The sequence below is a fragment of the Ochotona curzoniae genome, unplaced genomic scaffold (assembly GCF_017591425.1).
Source record: "Ochotona curzoniae isolate NIBS_2020 unplaced genomic scaffold, NIBS_Ocur_1.0 contig_1071, whole genome shotgun sequence".
NCBI classification, from domain to species: Eukaryota; Metazoa; Chordata; class Mammalia; order Lagomorpha; family Ochotonidae; genus Ochotona; species Ochotona curzoniae.
Genome location: NW_024464939.1, coordinates 21797617 through 21820082, shown reverse-complemented (window position 1 = coordinate 21820082; position 22466 = coordinate 21797617). Strand labels below are relative to the sequence as shown.

General features: G+C 38.4%; 1 protein-coding gene across 1 annotated transcript in view; it reads right to left on the bottom strand.

Moving 5' to 3' along the window:
- CPA6 (carboxypeptidase A6) overlaps nucleotides 1–22466 on the bottom strand; it is a 293134-nt gene that overhangs the window by 76814 nt on the left and 193854 nt on the right. Inside the window, exons 3-6 of the mRNA XM_040994660.1 lie at nucleotides 22108–22232; nucleotides 12951–13065; nucleotides 10328–10429; nucleotides 8023–8127 (exon numbers count right to left, since the gene is read on the bottom strand). Of these exons, the coding sequence (XP_040850594.1) occupies nucleotides 8023–8127; nucleotides 10328–10429; nucleotides 12951–13065; nucleotides 22108–22232 (447 nt within the window). The remainder of the gene's footprint in view (nucleotides 1–8022; nucleotides 8128–10327; nucleotides 10430–12950; nucleotides 13066–22107; nucleotides 22233–22466) is intronic.

Sequence of the window (22466 nt, the reverse complement as noted above, 5' to 3'; positions counted from 1 at the left end):
TTTTGCTTTCACATATGAGTTTTAGAATAACCTAATGTATTGTTCTGAAGTCTTGCTAGATGTCTGATAGGGATTGCCTTAAACTTGAATATGGATTTGGGAGGAATCTGTCTTTACCACATAATGCCTTCCAATCCATGTAAATGTCTCTGTACTGACTTAGATTTTCTTGCTTTCATTAGCATTTTGTAATTTTTAGCATGCTAATTCAGTGAATCATCTCTAGATTTATGCCTAAGCATCTCACCTTTTTTAATAACTCTGTGTGACACTGTTTTTACACTTCAACATTCATGTGCTGCTTGCTGGTTTACAGAAACACAGTAGATTCTATTTTGAACCCCACGATCTTACTCAGTTTATTCACTACAAATGTATTCTAGATAATCCTTGGGCTCTTCTGGGTAGGTCATCATGACGTTAATAGGGATCATTTTTGCTTATGTTTCCCCAATCTCTACGTTTCTTTTCTTTTTCTTTCATTCTTTCTCTTTTTTTTTCCTTTGCATAACTGCACCAGTTAGAATTTTTAGTGTTGTGTTGGTTAGGACAGATGACAGGAACATGCTTGCCCTGTTTTTAATCTTAACAAGAAACTGTTCAGATGCGTTATGTTAATTATTATGCTTGCAATAGATTTTATAGAAACCCTTTACAAAGTTGAGGAAGTTCTCCTCTGTTCCTCTTTTCCTGAGAGTTTTACTCTTGAATTTATGTTAAATTTTGCCAAATAATTTCTCCGTGTCAGTTATATGTTCATTTGATTTTTCTTTTTAGCTCTCTTTGTATAGTATTACACTCATTAACTTTTGAGTATTGAATTGGGCTCGCACCCCTGTGCATCAGTGGACCTTCAAAAGATTGCTAGAGTGTTTATCATGAAAGAAAAATTGTTCCTGGATTTCAAATTATTTTTTGTACCAAAATAGCACCCTTTTAATTTTTTTCCCACATACTTTTTGAAGTAGCCTTATAAACCTTGCTTTGTCATAATACATAATTTTTTCATAACTTGCAAAATTTTGCTAATTGACTAAGGATTGCTACATCTTTTTTATTAATGATATTGATCTACGTTTTACTTTTGTGCTGCTTCTGTTTAGCTTTGTTATCAGTTTTCATAAAATGAATTGGAAACATTTCCTTTTACTTTATGAAAGAGATAAGGTAAAAGTGGTATAAATTCTTACATAAACATTTGATAAGCTTCTCCAGTGCATCCAGTGGGATGTTCTGAATCTTGAGATTTTTTAAAGATCTATTTATTTATTTTGGAAAGTGAGGATTTATAGAGGAAAGGAGAGACATAAAGCACCTCAATCCTCTGGTTCACTCCCCAAGTGGTCGCAAGGACCAGAACCAAGCTGATCCAAAGCCCAGAGCCTCCTCAAGGTCTCCATTGTGGGTGCAAGGTCCCAAGATTTTGAGTCGTCCTTGACTGCTTTCCTAGGCCCCAAGTAGGGAGCTGGATGGAAAGTGGAGCAGCCTGGATTCGAACTGGCACCCATATGGGATCCTGGCACATGCAGGGTGAGGACTTCAGCCATTAGGCTACCATGCCCTGCCCTTGAGATTTCCTTTTTTTTAAAAAAATAAATTTTAATGTCATGGATTCACTAACCATAACAGTTATAGGTATATTTAAATTGTATTTCCTAGTGACTTATGTATTTCAGATAATTGTTTCATTTTGCAAAAGCTGTCTAATGTATTCATGAAGAGATGTTCATAGTATTCCCTCATTATGTTTTTGATAGTTGCAATCTGTGGTGACAACTCCCGTTTTGTTGCTGATACTAGAAATTTGCATTTCAGTCTTTTTTTTTGTCTCTTACTGAAGCTTTGTTAATGTATTTTTTTTAAATACTTAAGTTTTGTCTCATTTATTTTCATTAATGTGCTTCTATTTTCAATTTAAGTGATTTCTGTCCCAATTTGTAATATTTCCTTCTTTCTGCTTGCTTTGGCATTAGCTCACTTTGGCTTTATTATTTTATTCTATTTTTGGACTCCTGTTGGAAGAGCTTATTGTTTTGAGATTTTCCTCTTTTTGAGTGCATGCATTCACTGCTGTAAACGTCCCTCTCAGCATTGCTTTCGCCATGCCCCCCAAATTTTGACATACATTGCTTTCATTTTCATCCAGTACCATGCACATTTTGAATTCTTTGAGATTTTGTCTTTGACCCATGGATCATTTATATGTGTACTTAACTTTCAGGTATTCAGAAATTTTCTTTTTATATTTCTGCTATCATTCTTTAATTTGATTTCATTATGGTTACAGAGCATACTGCATGAGTTCAATTATGTTACATCTTTTGAGGTCAGTTTTTGGGTCTAAGCTATCGTGTATCTTAGTTAATGTTCTGTAGGCATTTGAAAAGAATGTGTAGCCCATTGTGGTTGACTGATCTGTAAGCACCTATTTTATTCTGTTGGTTGATTGTGTTGTTGAGTTTTTGTATATTTCTGCCGATTTTCTTACTTAAAATTTTTATTAATATAAAGAGACTATGTCTCATATACTTCATAATTACAATTCTAAAAATACAACCATGCTGTCCTCCCTTCCTTTTCCTCTTCCTTAATCCTTATCTTTCCTTCCTTTCTTATTTTTTCTTTTATCTTTTACCTTTTATCTTTTGGAAAAATATAATTTTAGTCCACTCTATAATCACAGGATTAATGCAACACTCATCATGATATTTAAAAGTATATAAAAAACATCATTGTTTCATAGGAGTATAAACAATGGCTAAATCAATAATTGGATCTCAAGATAATTTGCTTCTTTCCTATGTACTTTTTGTCTGTTATTACTACTATATATTAGAGAAAATACATGATACTTTTGCCTTGGTTTATTTCATTAATTGCAAGGTGCACTAATTTTGTTGCAAAAGACAGATTTCATTTTTTTATGGGTTACACTTCCTTGAAAAATCTCCAAAAGCAAAGAAAGTCAAGAACAAAATAAACAAATGGGATCCATCAAACTAAGAAGTATCTACACGGCAAAGGAAACAATCAACAAAGTAAAAAAGCAACCAACAGAATAGGAGACAATCTTGCACACTACATAGGGGACAAGGAGCTAATATCCAGAATATACAAAGAACTCCAGCATAACCATAACAACAAAAGAAACAACGGGCAATGGAAATAAGTAGGTACTTCTCAAGGGAACAGATCCAAATGGCAAACAGACATATGAAAAAATGCTCAAACTCCCTAGCAAAAAAATAGAAATTCAAATAAAAACAATACTGAGGTTCCACTTAACTCCAGTAAGGATGGCCCACATAAAGAAAACTACCAAAAATATGTACTGGCAAGGATGTGGGGAAAAAGGAACCCTAACTCTCTGCTGGTGGGAATGCAGGCTGGTGCAGCCACTGTGGAAGTCAGACAACTGAGAATCCATCCACCATACGACTCAGTAATTGCACTTCTTGGAACACATCCAAAGGATCTGACACTTGAGAAAGCAACATGTTCCCATGTGTTCATTGCATCACAACCAACAATTGCAAAAGCTTGGAAACAAGCTAGACATTCATCTACAGAGGACTGGATAAAGAAACTGTGGTTCATCTATTCTATGTAGTACTACTCAGCTGTGTATGAAATACAATCATTTGCACTTAGATGGGTCAAATTGGAGAACATTTTGCTAAGGGAAATGAGCCAATACGAAAAAGTCAGATACCACATGTTTACTCTAACATGAGATAGTTATCAAAATTCTCAATGCCAATATGGTTAGGTGTTGTTTTTCTCATGTATGAAATGACTCTTTGGTGTTTCAATTTGCAGTTTTGTAGTGTGAAATACAATTATTTTTGCTGTAAATCTTATCTTTTCACACTTTTTAGTTATTTGTCCCAATAAGTTCTTGTGCTTCATTAGTTGATCATCATCCATAAGAGATGGATTGTTTATAAACACTTGGGATTATAAACACCCATTTCAACAATATTTTGCTACATCTTATGAATATTGAGTTCTAGTTATTAATTGTAATTCCTCCAGCACTACAAGAGCCATTCACTGGCATCTATTCCTACAAGTTTTTTGACTCCTGCTTTCACCACTCTTGTGATGTGTTTTTATTTTAGTAGCATGTCTGCTAACTTCATGTTGATGAAAACTTACTATTTTCACCCCAATGAAGCCTGTGGACGTTGATTCTATAAGTTAGGGACTATATAATAGAAGTGTAGTGGAGACTGATATGTTCAGATATGGAGACAATGTGCTGTATGTCTCCATACATACAGACCAGGTATGGACTCCCGGTGAAGGAATTGAAACTATCCTAACAGTGAGATGATGAACTCCATGACAATGTCCATATATACATTGTTGGGAAAAAACTTCAACAACTGCATGATGGACTTGTGACTATTCAATGAGGACATCCATTGTAAAACTAGAGTGGAAATTAATGCTGGGGCATGGGGATGGATCTTGGGGAAGGGCATGGGTAACGTCAGAACCTATGGAACTATATCATAAAACAAAATAAAATGTGTTAAAATAAAAAAAATGGGTATGGGGGACATCACCATAAGTCATTAAAAAGTTATTTTAGTTTATTTATTTGAGATGGAAAGATATTTATCTTCTGGGCCAGGAAAGACAGATCAAAGGCTAAATCCTCACCTTGCAATTGCTGACATCCTATGTGGGCTCTGGGTCATGTCTCAGCTGTTTCACTTCCCATCCAGCTCTCTGCTTATAGTAGTAGAGGATGGCCCAAAACTTTGGGATCCTGCATCTGCCCGAGAGACCCAGAAGAAGCTCCTGGCTCTTGGCTTGGAATCAGTTCACCTCCAGCAGTTGTGATCACTTGTGGAGTGAACCAGAAGATGGAAGATCTTGCCCTCTGTCTCTCTTTTTCATATATCTGATATGCCTTTCTAATAAAACCAAGTAAACATTTTTAAAAGGAAGAAATTGAGGCTTTAAAAAAAATATTCATCTTCTGGGTCCAGCGCAGTGGCGCAGTGGTTAAGGTCCTCGCCTTGCATGCCCGGGATCCCATATGGGCACCAGTTCTATCCCAGCGGCCCCGCTTCCCTTCCAGCTCCCTGCCTGTGGCCCGGGAAAGCAGTCGAGGACGGCCCAAAGCTTTGGGACCCTGCACCCGCGTGGGAGACCCGGAAGAGGCTCCTGGCTTCGGATCGGCATAGTATCGGCCGTGGCGCTCACTTGGGGAGTGAATCATCGGACGGAAGATCTTCCTCTCTGTCTCTCCTCTCTGTATATCCGCCTTCCCAATCAAAACATAATAAAAATAAATCTTTAAAAAAATATTCATCTTCTGTCCGCTGGGTCACTCCCAGATGGCCAAGAAGCCATGATTGGATCATGTTGAAGCCAGGAGCCCCAAACATAACATAACCCAGGTCTCCTATAAGGGGACAAAGACACAAACACTTGAGTCATCATCTCTCGTCTTGCACTGTGTGCATTATTAGGAAGATGGCTTGAAAGTAGAACAGAGACTTGAACTCAGGTACTCCAATTTTGGATGCAGTTGTTGAAAGCATCAGCTTAACCATTGTTTTACAATGCCTGATCTTCACAAGATTTTCATATGTCAACAAGAGAGCAAATGTTCCAAGAAAAAAAAGCATGAGTAGGCAGAAATGGGAGAGAGCCATAGTGAGAGAGAGAAAAAGGAAATGGGCAAAAAAGAGAAAAGAGAGAGAAGTGAGAGAAAAAATTCTTCCATATGCTTGTTGGAACAACCTGGTCTGGATCAGGCTTCAGCCAGGACCTCAGAGCTCAGCCCATGTCTCCCACTATAGGTGGTAGGGATCCAGGTAGTTTGGCCAGCATCTACATGGTTTGTTTAGCACATGGTTTGTGCATCAACAGGAATCTGAGTCACGAATGGTGGAGCTGGCACTTGAACTAGGCACTCTTGGATGGGATGTGGACATCCTAAAGAGTGTCTTAACTGCTATGTCAAATGCTGACCCAATGAAGACATGTATTTACTAACATATAATCCACAAAGCATGGGAAAATGGACGTGTTCCAGTTATTACTACCGGATCACGCTTACAGCCTCATTGCTGCCACAGATACACTGGGGTGAGTGATCTGTTTTATTGCATTTCTGGTTGCTGTTCTGAGATGGAAATGGTGAAGTGGAGGCACAAGTGGCAGCGATCACCAGTGAGAGTGAACAAAATTTGGTGAGGATAGGAGAAGCACAGAAAATGCCAAACTTTGCTGCATATGTGACAACACTGCTGAAGGAGGAGGAGAAGTACAAATCCTCTCCTCACTCATCTTTGCAGAAATGAAGCCTACTCTTAATTGATGTTTCTTGTTCTTGCTCCCAAGCCAACTGCTCTCAGTGACGCTGATTGTCCATGCCTCCTCCTGACCACACAGCCACCTTGTGTTCACTGGAAATTTAACTTAAAGTTACAGGGCTGTGCAGGCTGTACTCGGCAGAAGCCCAGGTGCTGGCACTCACATCCTGGGAGATGTTTTGGCAATTGGTTTTTCAGAAATCTTTTTACACCATTCCCACAGGAATCTCATCATTTCTATTCATTCACAAATATTTGAACACCTGCTATGTGCCAGGTTATTTTTCTAAGTACTGGAGATTGGGCAGTGAACAAATCATTGGAGTCTCTGCTCTTGGAGTTGGGAGATCTAGATGTTGAGGAGAAGAGGTTTTCTGCCTTGGAGATACTTTCTGATGTCCTTCAGTAACACATGGGATCAGCAGCTACAAATAATTGATGTTCTGTTCTTGATGATTTCTGTGCTCCTCCTCAATTCTGAAACAGCAAATAATATGCTGCTGTGTATCCAATAAATATGTGATAGTTAATAAGTTGATAGAGTTAGCGATTTCTTATTAGCTTTTGTATTTACCTTAGTGGGATGAAGTGGCTTCTTAGAAGTATATGAATAGCTCAATCAACTGAACAGGGATTGTTGGAAATTTTTCTTACATAATATCCATAAAATTAAGGATGGCTTTATGGGTTTGGTAGTGGTAGAAAGTCAGATTTTTCAAATTTGGTGCATTCTTGACTTTTCTGAAGGACATTTTTGGAGATTTAGGAGAATTCTCAGAGCCACAAATATCACTAGAGCACATAATTCCACTATAAAAACATAGTGAAATATAACTGCAATACATTCAGAAATTTTTTGCATCTATAAGATTTTCTTTAAGTGCAGGGAGTAAAATTTGTTGGGCTATTTTCTGGTAAAGAGCCATAATTTCATCAGACTTCTTCCTTTCAATACCTGTACTGATAGCTGGTTTTTAAAGTTAAAAAATACCCCATACAAGTCACTATATTCTTGAGAAAGAATAAAACAATATCAGAACATATTTAGGTCTTGATCTTTAAGGCTGGCCCAGAGCTGGGAAAGGGACCCACTCAATATACTACCTCAGGGGCTTATGATTCAAATAAAGCATGTGGAAAATGATAAATCACATTGAGTCATCAGCAACGAGGGTTACTAAAAAAACAGATGAAGCTGAGCATATCAAAGACACAGATACTAAATGTTCTCAATCATAGACCTGCAGCAGGAGCATCATTGCTTGTTCACCTCTTTATCTTCACAGCACATGTGAGATCATTTTGAGGGGGAAGTCAAACGATGCAGAACTTTCTGAGCTGGATATAAAATAGGAAATTGTTTTGGAATACCACAAATGGAATTTTTCAGCTTTCACTAAATATCTGCTGCTATCACTGGTTCCTAATTTGTCACAAACTCATAGAGGCTTGATTCAGTCTTTTTCCCTTCAGTAATGTCTAGGAATTCCAACTGCCAAAGGCAGAGGAGAAGATAAACTAATGCAGGGCTAGGAAATGTCTCTGTCACCATGTAAGCAAAACCCAAGACAACCAGTGATAAGATCATCACTGGTTTTAAATTCCCACTTTGCTCTTCAAGCAGAATAAAAAACACACAGATCCACCAATTGTCTGAATTGCACAGTGTGTGAAGGTTTTAACTTACTTCTTTTACAAACCACTGGCAAAAGGCAGGGCCAATCCATTCTCTTGCATGAATACCGCAGTCTATCCAAACAGCTCCCTTGTAAGCTCGTGATCTTCTGCCCAGCTGAAAATAAGAGCATTCTCAGTAACTAACTCAGGCTTTTATTTTTTGATTCACTGACCAGTGTAATTTAATAAGGTTTCAGCATCATTCTTCACTATAGTTTGGCTCATTAAGTGACACACACACACACACACACACACACAAAAGATAAAGAGATTTTCCATCTATGTTGGAAGACCAGGCTTGTCCATGCAGAAATAATAAATTTATTGCCCTAATTATAATCAAAGAGCTAGAAAATATACAAGGCCAAGGGCAATGTTTAAGTCTGGTTGTTTCTCCAGTTTAATATTGCCTGTGACTGTGAAGTAAAAAGCTCAATTTTTCTCTCTCTCCATCTTTTTCTACCCCAGAGAATATTTTCTTAAATGTTCCCAAGAAATATTTCTTAAAGAAATAGCTGTATTTTAATAGATGGATAGAGTCCAATTTTATTACACTATAAAAATGGACAAACACAAGGGTACTTTAACAAGGAGAGAAGAATAGTTTGTTTTAGTGCACAACATTTTGAAATCCATGCCTATTTTTTTTCAGTTTTTGAATACCCCCCATAAAACAACTTGATTTGTAGAATCAAATGACAGATTTTCCCTTGCAATTGATTTTAATAGTATTATATTTAATCTCCCTTCCAACCCAAAAATCAAAAGGAAGTTCTTGGTGTTATATTCATGGGGATCTAATTTTCATTCATCACTAATTCATTCCACTAATGCTTCAGGAAATTTATAAGATCAGATGTTGTGGCCAGTACTGCAGATTCCCATGTGGAAAGACAGGTAACTTCTATGTTAGTAGGGAGGGCAAACTTGTGTAAATCAATCAACTGCTTTGATGTGAGTATCTGTAAGTTCCCATGAAACATTAGGTAGAATGCCAACTTGGGGAATAGAAGATGGTTTCCCAGAAAAGGAACATTTGGGCATTGGGCAAGACATAAAGTTTGCTTGGCAGATAAGTTGGGAAAAGCCACTTTGAGATTGGAGGGAAATCTTAGCACACCATATTTAGGGACTACTTCTGCAGCATGTGGAAGAAATGGCAGATGAAACTGAACATGCAGCCAGAGAACACATAACGTCCATGAATACTGAATGAGATGAAGGTTGATCCTGTGTTCTCCAGGAGACTTTGTGTGTGAATACCTGCTTGTGAATGTCATGCTGGAGAGCTCCCATTGACAGCACGGTAGAGGATGATAGGGTCAATGAAAGACAGTTTAGGACTCATCTTATTGTTGTAATAGTTTGGTAATAGATTTAATAGTTTGGCAAAATAGATAACAGGGATTAAGTTAGGACAACAGTTGTGTGGGTAAGAGAAGTGTATTGAGAGAACAAAAGATATATAGAAGAAAGTATTGTTCTCCATTGGTGGTAAATTTAAAATAAGTGGATAAAATAATGGAGGGGGAATTCAGGATGAAACTCATGTTTCTGGATATGGAGGGTAGTGATGCCATTCTAAGTTGGATGTACTTTTGCCAATATGCAACTAGCAATGTGTGAATTTAAAGCCCCAAAGTGTGGATTTCTCTGGATAGAAAGGTCTAGAATGATAGTCAAAACCATGAGGCAGACAAGCTTATTTAGGTAGTGATGGCAGAGCTGAAGGTGGAAGCCTGCAGCTGATCAAACCATAATGAAAGGATAAGGCAAGAGGAGCCAGTGCATGAACTGGGGAGAATGGTCAGAGAAGATAGGTGGAAGATGAAGCTGGAGTCATCACTGATGTGGGTGAGAGAAGCCCTGGAGGAGCTGTGGGAGCCAAAGCAGTGAGACCAGGCTTGAGTGGGAAGGGAGGAGGTAGAGACAGTGACTACAGGTAAATCATTTAAAGAATCTGGGTGAAAAAGGACAGGGAGCATCCTAAGGTGAGAAAAGAAGGCAGACTCAGGCTCTGAGAACAATGCCTAATTTTAACACATTTAAAAATTTTTTTGCTCATTGCAAGTTGCCAGCTCATACATGATTTACAACAGTAACTCTGAATATGCTAACACCAGTATTAACTGGAATAATCTTCAGTAAAAATTAAATGCGGTTCAAAAAATTAGGTGTTCTAAAAAAAAAAACCCTATCTGATGATGTATTAGAATCTAGGAAAGATTACCTCCTTTTTTCCCCATAAATTACAGTTGAAAAAGATAAACGTTTTGTAAGCAGGTTGTATTTAATTAAAAATTTGCTATTTTTACCTTTAAGATAAAAAGAGATCTCCCCTCGTATGATCTTCCAATAGAGAACATGTGAATAATGCCTGTGTAAGTTTTATTCAGCTGATGCATCCAATCTTGAATCTAAAAGCAAATAAAGAACCGTGCATATCAGACTGTCTCACAATAATGGAGATTTTAGAGAGCAAAAGGAAACAAACAATGGGGCTCGGGATTCAGAGTGTATGGGGGTAAAAAAATGGAACACAAAAATCAGTGTTCCATTTTTATTTTTGAGACACTTAACATTACAGTTTCTTCTCCTTTTATGGAGGGTGGCTTATGCTTTTATACTGTTCCCCTTCTAAAGCAAGCCTTTACTACCATGTCCCATTCATACACTGATGGCAGAGTTCTATAGAAAATTAACTGATGTGCTTTGGTTTCTTTCTCAAGATCAAAATTTATTTTCATTTTCCCACAAGTATTTAAGAGGAAAAGAAAGAAATCACCTTGAGGAAAACTACCTAAATGACTTGAAAGTGTTTTTAAAGCCCCATATGTTACAAATTTTTCCATTAACTAGAAGATACTAAGAAAGAGGTAAGAGGTATTAACTTTTGCATTTAAAGGTTATTCTTCTGAGTCACAAATTGGAGGGCATATGCTGAATAATCTCCTCACTGATAGTGATGTATTCGCATTGATTCATTCACACAAGCTTATTTATCCTTGAGAGAAGGTATTTTGGGGGTGGATGACTAAGGTGCATAGAAAAACGGGTGATATTTTAGGCTCAAAAGCCCTGTAAGAAATAAATAACACAAAAATATCCCAATGTTCCATATATGAAAGGATATGTGCTGAAAAAAACAAATAAATATACTTAGGGAAGAACCTATATTTTCTTTTCTTTCTATTTTATTTAATATGATGAGCAACACACACACACACACGAAACATTCAAAAAGTTCATGAAAAATCTCATCAACTTTTTGTTTTAAGATACTTTTTTTTTTTAAATCAGAGTTACAGGGAGGAGGCAAAGAAGAAAAAGAGAGCGAGGTGGAGAAAGAGATTCATAGATCCATCTCCTGGTTTAATCCTATGTGGCTGCCTGGGCCTGGCTAAAGCCAGAGCTCCATCTCATCTCCCACTGGGGGTAGCAGGGGCCCTAGCACTCACACCATCCTTTGCTGCTTTCCTAAGTCATTAACATGGAGCTAGTTGGAAGTGGAGCAGACAAGGCACGACTCAGTTCCATATAGGATGCTGGAATTGTAGGTAGTGGCTTTATCCAGTATACCACAGTGCCAGCCCTGTCATTATTTCATAATTCTATTATCTATGAACTTTTCAAAACTCTTGTATATGTGTTTACATCTGTATATGCATTATTACATTTTAAAAATCCACCTACTAGTGCACATTAATAGTACTTCCTTGTACCAAATTAGCTGAAACTTCCACTTTGCTTCTAATTGCAAGTTTCTGAAAAGTATGGATGTCATTTAAAAGGAGAATTGTCATCAGGAGAACCAAAAATATTCTTAAGAATACAATGGGATCTTATTACTTTTATAGCTGGCATTTCTTTGAAATTAGTAAGAAGCATGGAAAATGCACATATTCATTCATTTTGTTTATCTGCGCATATAGTGCCTCTCTGTATACATATAGTGGCAGACAAGAAAGAAATGCAAGTTGCAGCTTACTGGAGAAAGCATTAACTACATAATCACATAATTAAGCACAATGATAAGTAACACATCCATGTGCTATGGGAACATAGGCTGTACTGGTGATGGGTTAGATTTAATTGGAAAGAGTAGAAAACATATGCCCTCTTGTTTAAGCAGAGATTTGAAAAATAAGTTGCTTCAATGAACAGTCAAGGATATGACAGTGAAGATGAGATTGCTGTGGATTTTCCAGCCAGACTTAATTGATGCATGTTAAAAAGTTCAGATGCAGTTTGGGCATTTGGAGCCTCAACTTCAGAGTTGGTGCGGACAAGCATCAAGGCTGCCCCACATCAAAGCATTTCCCTCAAATTCTGGGTCGTTCTACTTCTCCTATGTGTCTCCATTAGTGCTTTTATTGATCATGGAAACAGCAACTTCCTCTTCCACTGCACTTCTCAGGGGTAGATTGGATAAAATAAGTGGAATTGAACTGATTTTTGTATTTTGTACATAGAAAGAAAAGACTTAATTGGAAGTTGGGCATTTGGTACAGCACTGAAGCTGTGGCTTGAGATACTCACATCACAAACAAATTGGCTAGGTTTGAGTTGCAGCTCTGTTAATGTGTACCCTGAGAGGCAGCAGGTGATGGCTAAAGTACTGGGATCCTTGTTAGCCTTGCTGGAGATTCTGATTGAATTCCATACTCTTGGCTTTGACTTGGAATAACCTTTTTGGTGGTGAACATGTGGGGAGTGAATTAGTACATTAAAGATCCTTCTCTCTGCCATTCAAATCTAAGTAAAATGAAAGAAGCACTATATCCAAAGAAAAAAAATGGAAAAGATGAGTGAACTGAAGGTTTGGGTCCTATGAGACATGTAAGTCTTTGTCTTTACACGTCTCTCCTAATCTTTGGACCTAGCAGAAAAAAATATACTCAGAAAACGAAAGTTCTGGAAGCTCCTTCAATTGCATACCTCTTCTAAGGAGTGGTACGCCTCATAGTTATAGGCTGAGAGGGATCTGCGATTTCTCTGGGTTCTCAAACTGCTGTCCTTTTCCAGTGTTTTCTGAAGATCTTTGATGAGGATCCTGGATTTGAAGTGATAGAGATGATGAAAATTAGACTAAGATCGTAACAAAATCAGGTAATATAAATAAACATCTCATACATCTGTGAAGATGGCTCACAAAGACTGACATGTCTAAAGATACCAGATGCTAGAAAAATGTATTGTTTCACAAAATAAAAACTGCTAAGTGAATATTATAATGAACTGAAAGTATAAAATCACCAAGTAATAACTGTAGTACTAATTACCACTGTTTGAATAGACTTCAGCAATTGAATGATAGCAACATGCAGTTACATCTATGGAGTACTTCTCAGGAATCAAGTTTTATGTATATTATACTCATGACTTGGTTAATAACCCTAAGTTATCACCATTTCTAAAACGAGAAAACAGAGCCTTAGAGTGCTCAGCAGTTGCTGATGTTGTTTCTGGTCAGTACAAGGTCAGCATTTGACCTTGCACTGTGAACCCAGTTTCACTCATGAGAATCCAAGGCCCCAAAGTGACATCATGAAAACAGCATCAGCTGCTCCCCCACTCTCCGCATTCCACTGCATGTCCTTCTTTTTTTTTTTTTTTTTGCTGCATCTATAGTTCATACCTCTTTCTTTGTGGCGAGAAACGCTCTCACCATTGGCTAGCGTGCACGAGAGACTCATAAAAAGGAAAAGGGGGAAGAAACTGCAGTCCTCAAGAGGCAACTGAAGTGCCCACAGCTGGACAGAGCCATCTCCGCATGCTAGTGTCAAGAGTGCCAGGGGAAGACAAGTTCTGCTAATCAAAGTGAATGCATCAGGAAAATGCCACAGTAGGAGATCCTAAACTCACTGAATTGTGTCAGTAGCCTTCTTGGTGGATGTCTAAGATCGATCTGACTTTCTCAAACTTGCTAGACTCCGCTATCCAGAATACACAGTATCATAAACAAATTCTTCACTCATTTATAGTACACTCATGTTGCTTGAGATGAGAATATATCTTGAAAAATTTTGTTTATGGTTAGTTTTGTTGTACAAATACCACAGAGTGTATACACACAGACCTAGATGGTGTAGTCTACCCTGAGGCTATGTTTTGATTTTGAGACCATTGTTGTACAGGGGAATTTAAAATGCTTATAGAACATTGAATTAAAATTAAGCTTAATTTGGCCCTGAAAAAGAACTCTGGCATCCATGCTTATATGAAGGCTTCTCAAAGAACATGTTTTTCATAATATGAGAATATACGTATTATGAATAGGATAAAAATAAAAAAAAATATTTAAGGGTGGTGGTTGTTTTTTAAGTGAATGACATCACTTGTTGAACTGGGCTAGTGGAGCCAGAACACAATCCAGTTCTCCCACAAGGATGGCAGGGACCTGACTGCAATATCTCTGCAGCTTCTCATGTCTGCATTAGCAGAAGGCTAGATCAGCTGAAGCCAGGGAGTGGAAGCCAGGGCTCTACCTAGGCACTCCTGCTTGGGCATGGGCATCTTAACAAGCATTGTAATTACCAGGCCAAATGCCTGCACTGGAACACATTGTAAGTGTAGTCTCTAAGAAATTGTTATTTGGTGCATTATTGTAAACTTTTTTTGATTTGTTTTTACTTAAGAGATCCTTTGCAATTTTTCATTTTTCTTAGCCTTATAGGTAGCTAAAAGGTTCTGCTTTCATATTTTATCTTTCCTAAAAGAAATTAATGTTTAATGGTTTAAATGCTATCGAAAGACATGTAATAGCATCTTTAAATGACTTTCAAGGCTGAACTATCTAGCCACCCCATTAAAAAATAGCTTGACTTGCCTGAACAAATACTTTTTGATCCCAGGGGGAAGCAAATATACTTAGGGTCATGCTGGGCTCAGGATATTCTTTTTGCTTTCATTGTTCATTGTGGGAGAGCACCCCTGGATCCCTGCCTGCCTAGCCCATATAGGAAGTCATAGGCACATGACACACCATGTCCCTTGAGGAACCCTGGCAGGAGTCTTGTTTAACTGAGACCCCAACATGGCCTATTCACTCGACACGCAGCAAGAGCAATGGGCTACACCTCAGCATCTCTTCTCTGCCTCTTTAATGAACTGTGCTAGAACTTCCTTGGTAAACAACTCTAGGAAGTTAAATATATCATTCATCCTGCTTTTCAGCATGTGAGGAGTTTGTCCTGAAACATAGCTTCCTGTGCTTCCTGATCTTTAATTTCACTGGAGGATCCAAAAAGATAGACATATCTATTAGCCTGTCACAATGTTGTTGTTGGGTGAAAGTACTGTCAGGACTGCCCTTCTGCCTGCCCCTTTTCCAACTCTATGTAAACTTGTAATTTAATAAGCATTTAACAAGTAATTGATCATCCATATATTCTTCTTAAAAAAAAAACTACTTTAAAATGGAAAACATTCTAGAAATCCAAGGAGCTGGCTGGAAAATTGGTCAAGTCTCAGCAACTGTTGGGGTTGCTCCAAAGCAAAGAGGAGCATTAATCAAGCCCTAAAGACTGTCTATTGGTGTTTTCTTTCCTTCCTTAAGAAGTTATTGAAGTTGTACTACAGGTAATAGGATTTTCATGTACTAAAAATGTTGTCAAGGTTATAAGGTAAGGATTCAGAGCCTGCTGAAGCTGTGTCAGTGACTGAGCTTCCTTGTGCCAGCAGGGACTGTGGTTGATCAAGAGGGATGTGGGTTTGGTTACAGTCACTACAGCTGGCCCTCTGATGTTTCCTTCCATTGGACCATCTATCCATTTTCCTGCTACTTTTATTCTGTCCCAGGAAACTAAGGGAAAAAAAACATCATGAATTGGCCAAAGCCAGCCATCTGTACAAGAATCTCCTGAATTTCTAGCTTAACACATCTATGAAACATTGTATGGCAACCCCAGCAAACTGATAGAGTCTATTGAGTGATATAGGATGCACCCAAAATCAAGCCATAAGAGACCAAGTTTAAATTAAAAAGTAGCTACTAGGACAGCTCCAGCCTCATTTTTTTTTTTTTTTTGTACAGCAGATTGGTGAGAATGATATGAAATTGAGTCCCAAACAGTCTCTCTAAATTGTGGAACTTTCCTAGCTGTCTAAATGGTTGATTGCAGTTCCTACTCCGATTGTGTACATTTCTATAACAGTGACGAGAACTATGGAAAACTTTTCAAGTGCTCAGAACAAAACAGCCTTTCCTGGCTAGGGAAGCATCCTCAAAAGTGGGAGTCACATTGTCAGTTATTTTTACAGATAATTATAAGGTAAACAATTTTTTACAGCAGAATGAATATTTTTATTGAGAAGGGTTGGTCACCAAAGGGTACGATTCCCACTTCAAAGATCACTGTAGCTACATATTATCTATAGCTGCAAAGAGTGAACGATAATCCTTTGAAAATACCCCAGGCTGCAATAATAACTGTCAATTAAAATGATCTCTACCTACTGGGACCACAGAATTTATTTGAGTCTCATGTGTTATTATCTTGGGACTAACAAAATTCATAATTCAAAATTATTTTTCTCTAAGAGAGACAACTGGTTTCAAACATTCATTCTTAAGATTCCATTCTCTGTGACACACAGTGTGATATTTTATTCTGTATCAGTTTCACATGAGCTATATTTAATGACAGGAAATAGAAACTTGTTAAACTAATGGGTATATTCTTTTTTTACTGAAAAATGATTAATAAAGCATGTGAGTTGCTACTGAGTACCTATGGGTATAACTGCCAAGCTATTTTCTGCCAGGCATTTGGAAAATCAAAGCTTACAATGCTACAGCAGTGAATAAAATGTGTCCTGTATGAAGAATGACTTTATGCACAGCTGTGACTTTGTTCTAAAATCACAAATAAAATACTTTTCTGTAAAAAGTACTTCAGTACTTCAACAAGACTGCAAATATCTTTCTAGCATGGCTGTACCTGTGTGGACCAGGATGCCATGGTCATTTTGTGTATCTTGTCCCACCCTTACAAACAGACAGGTCCTTTCCATGGAGGCATCAGCCCACCCCAGCACCTTTCAGCGGCCATCACAGGCCCATGTGGCACGTTTTTATTTATTATTTTTAAAATTTTTATTTATTTGTTTATTGTTTAAAATTGTTTTTTAATAATCTTACTTAGTTGATTAGGGTACAAAAGGTCAAGGGCTACAGGGTGAAAGAGGGTAATACCATTGTTTCCACACTAATATTATCATGTTTTCCTGTATCTTGGGTTAGGGGAGTAACGAAGGGAAAAGCCCCACCAACCTCCCACCCATCCCAGATCCCCAACGGGAGGCGCGTTCCAAGGGTCCTGCTCAAACAATTTTGATCGTTCATCAGTTCTGGATTGCTGCCAATCTCGCAGTTCCAATCGCAATGAAACCTACTGAGAATCCACTGGCCAACAGTCTCTTCATGGTTGGGGTTCTAAGATCAGCAGTTCATTTGGAGGGATCTCCAAAGAAACTTCATCTGAGATGATCCCAGACCTGTTTCTTGCATGAGTTTGCTAGTACAGACTCCAACACCATCTGTCACACCAATCAGCTTATGCACATGCTGGTCATTGCGATTGCTGGGTCCGTTCCCAGCCTTGTCTTCCTCTTAAACCAACGGGTGTTGTAGTCCACCTTGATCCTACCCACTTTATACTCAGTCCTCACACAAACCAGTTGGAGCTGCAGCCTAGTTGGGGCGACTCCCCATAATCCCCACCATTTCTGTCCTCTACCCTGGTTCCCATGCTTGCCAGTATGTACTGCAGGCTTGACCAGTCTGTCCCACATCCCATTTAGTTCTAGCACATGTCAGCTGGCTCTATCTGTGTGAATTTATTTCTGAGATCTCTATTCTGTCCCATTTGTCAATATGTCTGTTTTTATCATAGCATCATGCTGCTTTTGTTACTACAGCTCTGTAGTAAGCTTTTAGAGAAGGTACTGTGATATTTTCAGCTTTGTTGCTTATGCTGGGGATTGATTTCGCTATTTGGGATACATTGTGCTTCTCTAAAAATGTCAAGACTTTTTCTAGTTTTGTAGAGAAAGTCATTGATACTTTGACGGTCTTCACTGAACCTGTAAATTATTTTGGGTAGTATGGACATTTAACCCTATTAATAATTCTACAAATATGAAATGATATTCTATTCTTTCATTCTTCAGTTTCTTTAATTATTTTTAAGGTTTTATTTATTATTACTTGAAAGGCAGAAAGAGAAGGAGAAATACAGAGAAAGATCTTAGATCCCCTAGTTCATTCCCCAAATATCCAAAATCGTTGGAGCTGGGCCAGTCTGAAGCCATGAGCCCGGAGCACTTTCAGGTCTCCCCCATACCTATAGGAGACCGAGGACTTGGGCCTTCCTTGGTTATTTTCTCAGCCCATTAGCATGGAGTTGAATCCAAAGTGGAGCCACTGGGGCTTGAAATAGCACCCATATGGTATGCTGGAACTGTAGCTGGACGCTATATTTTATACTTTTCATTATATGCTTTATTTTTTTTCACTGTAAAGTTCCCTGGTTAAATGTACTCCTAAGTATTTTGGGGGAGTGTTATAAGTGAGAGTATTTTTTTGGCTTGTTTTCCAGTGAGTTAATTATTTTTGAGCAAAAATGCTACTGACCTTATGTATTGATTTCATAACATGATGTGCTTATCAGATATAATGGTTTTGTTGTAGAGTCCTTAGGTTTTTCTGTATTTGAAGTCCTATCATTTGCAAAAAATAATTGCACTTCCTCTTTTCCTATTGGTATTTTTTTTTTGGCCTATTTTCTCTAAGACTTTCAGGATACTACTGGATAAAAGTAGTAGATGTAGACATCCTTTTCCAGTTTGTTTATAGAGGAAATGTTTCCAGATTTTTCCCATTCATCAGGATGTTGGTTGTGGGTTTGTCATACAAAGCATTTATTATGTCATCTATGGCCTTTATTATATTCAAATACGATCCCTCTGTAGCTAAACTTTTCAGAATTTTAATAATGGTTGGATGTTGAATTTATAGGATGCTTTTTCTGCATCTGTTGAGATGATTGTATAGTCTATTATCCTTCATTTTGTTGATGTGTTATTTATTAATTTGAGAATGCTGAGTTATATCTGAAACTTTGGAGTAATCCCAATTGAGCATGGTATATTATGTTTCTAAAGTGCTGTTGGATTTTACTTGCTAGTAAATTGCTGAAATCTCTATGTTCATCAGGGGGACTAAATGGTGGCTTTTTTGTTACTGTTGTTATTGTGTGCTTTTTTGGTGTTAGGGCAATGTTAATCTCAAGCAATCAATTTTGGAGGTTTCATTCTTTTTTGGAAAGATTTGGAAAAATTGCTTTTGGAATACTTTGAAAATAATTACTTGGTGGAATTTAGCAGTGAAACCACCTTGTGCTAGGGTTTTATTTGTTGGTAGTCTTGATTATTGATTTGACCTCACTATTGATCTATGCAGGTTTTCTATGCCTGAACACGATTCAATTTTGGTTAAGCTGTGTGTGCTTAGAAATTCACTTATCTCAGGCCCAGCGTGCAAACCTAGTGACTGTGTCCTTGCCTTGCATGTGCCAGGATCCCATACGGGTGCTGGTTTGTGTCCTGGTTGCTCCACTTCCCTTCTAGCTCCCTGCTTGTGACCTGGGAAAGCATTAGAGGATGTCCCAAAGCCTTGAACTCATGTACTTATGTGGGAGACTCTGAGGAGGCTCCTGAGCCATGGCTTCAGATATACTCCATTGTGACCACGTGGGAGTGAACCAAGGGCTGAGCACAGTAGCCTAGCGGCTAAAGTCCTCACATTGCATGCACTGGGATCCCACATGAGGGCCAGTTTGTATTCTGTAGCCCTGCTTCCCACCCAGCTCCCTGCTTGTGGCCTGGGAAAGCAGTTGAGGATGGCTGTAAGCTTTGGGCCCCTGCACCCACGTGGGAGAACTGAAAGAGGATCTGGGATCCTGGCTTCGGGTTGGCGCAGCTCTGGCTGTTGCAGCCACATCGGGGGTGAGTCAACAAATGGGAGATCTTCCTCTCTATCTCTCCTTCTCTCTGCATATCTGCCTTTCCAATAATGATAAATAAATCTTTAAAAAATGTTTTCAACTTTTGTGGCATATATTTATAATTTGTAAGGATTTATTGTATTTCTGTGACATCAGTTGTAATGACTTCTTAATCTCTGATTTTATTTATTTGAGTATCTCTCTCGCTTAGTTGGTTTGTTGGTTTTATTTATGTTTTCAAAATAACTAACTTAATTTCATTTACATATTACATTTTTGAAATATATTTTATTTCTGCTTTGATTTTTTTTCTATCAACATTGGGTTTAATCTGTTCTTGCTTTCTTTGATCATTGACATCTTTTGTTATGTTGGTTATTTGAGACATTTTTATATTTTGATATTGGAATTTATTGCTATAAACTTCCCTTTAATACTGCTTTGACCATATTCCCCCTAGCCCAGCTCACATACAGGGCAACAGGTGTTGTAAGCTGCCTGGTCTGGTCTTCTCCCAGTCCCAGTTCTCATGCTCACCAGTGGGAGCAGTAGCCCAGCAGGCATATCTTGTGCTGCCCCCTACCCAGGCTCACATCCTTCCCCCTGGGTCTCATGTGTACTGATGGGTGCTGTGGTTTAGTCTGGCATAGCCTGTCTCACCTTGGCATTTGCCATTGGTTAGTATAGCCTGGCCTGGTCTGGTCTGCATTTGACTCCAGCTCATGCTGGTGGGAGCTGCAGCCTAGCCCAGCCCAGCCAGTTCAGCCCACCCCCAGTCCTGGCCCTAATGTGAGCTAGCTAGTGTTGTGGCCCAATGAGGCCTGTCCTGCACCCTCTCCTGGTTCTGAGATCTGCTGGTGGGTATTATGAATTGGTCCAGCCTTGCTCACTCCCAGACATGACCTATACATATACCAGTGGGTAATATAACCTGGCCTTGTTATCCAAGCCCCCAGTCTCTCAAATGGAAGTCAATGCTGTTACATCACACTGTAGTCCTTTTTCAATCTCTGATTCCCACCTTGTTGTAACTTGAAAAACAATAATCCACTCTACTCTTTCAGGTCCTCACCTCCTGCCAACCTCTTTGTTTTCTTCTTCTAATGTTCTAATCCTGCCAGCAGCATTAGCAATACACTCTTCATCACCAACATCCGTGGAGTCTGATTAGTCCTTTCTGTGCTGGATGTCACGATAGCACCTGGCAATGTGCTGTATTCCCTTTCTCCGAAGTTTTTTGTTTCTTCTGATCTCTGTGACCATCTTCCATTTGCTGTCCTCTGTTGTTCTAATAATTTCCTAAAAATATTCAACATATCTAATTTTGTTCAAATATATCTATTGAATCACTCAAACTAGAAAACTAACATCATCCTTTGACCTTTTCCTTTTCATCTGCTTCTAACTGTGTGGAGCGCTCAAGACAATTTTATTTCCAGGATGTCTTTTTGTGTGCTTTTCTGATCCCATTATGTTGGTTCTAATTCGGAGCCTCACTCCATTCCTACCTGGATTTTCACTATATTCCCCTATTCTCTACTGATACGTGACTGTATTACTTACGTTTTCCCGTGGGGAGCACCATCCACAAGATGAGTTCTGAACTCCTACCCCTGCTTATCCAGTGTCTTCTTTCTTTTTTTTTTTCTGACTTGGACATTGTATCAAAATAATATGGAACTTCTCTGTTGCTTCTTTCTGTTCCTTATTGTTCCCTCTGCCTTCCAGAACCCAGGTCTTTTCTGCTTTCTGGTTGACACAGTTCCTGCAGGAATCCTTTTCTGCCCCTTCCTTTTAATCCACTCCAGGTCTTTCTAGGCTGTTCTCTCTTTTCTTCATAGGAAAAGTCTATGTGGATACTGATCATTCGGTAGCAACAGTGAAATGATGTGTTGATGTGGTTGTTTCCTTCCACTATTAGATCAATAAGCTCATCAAGAGGGAATACAGTCAGGTCAGATTTCCTAATAAGAAGAAACCCTAGCTATAATACTGTTGTAAGTACTTGACAAATAACCTGAATACAGCCATAATTAGGTTTAATTTAGTACAAGCGAATTTTAAAGCAAGCAAAAAAGAATACTCACGTGTACTGGATGTTGGCCTCATGTAAGAAGGCTAACAAGGCTTGGGAAGCATTTTGAAGAATATGGACATCAACAACTGCTCCTTCTGATACATAGGAGATGCTGCTGGGCTGCCACAAATCCACCTGTAGTGCAGGAACCAACCTATAATTCATATTCAATGTAGGTGGGGAAAAATCCATGTCACAATGTCAAACACATCATCTTGTTTTCATGAATTAACAAGAATACATTCTGGGTTAGACTAAAAGGTCGTATAAGCAAGGTCAAACTCTTTTGTCTTGAATTTGGTCTCTGAATTTTATCATATCCATGGATAATCTGATCATCATTTAAAACTAACACTTCAAAGATCAACA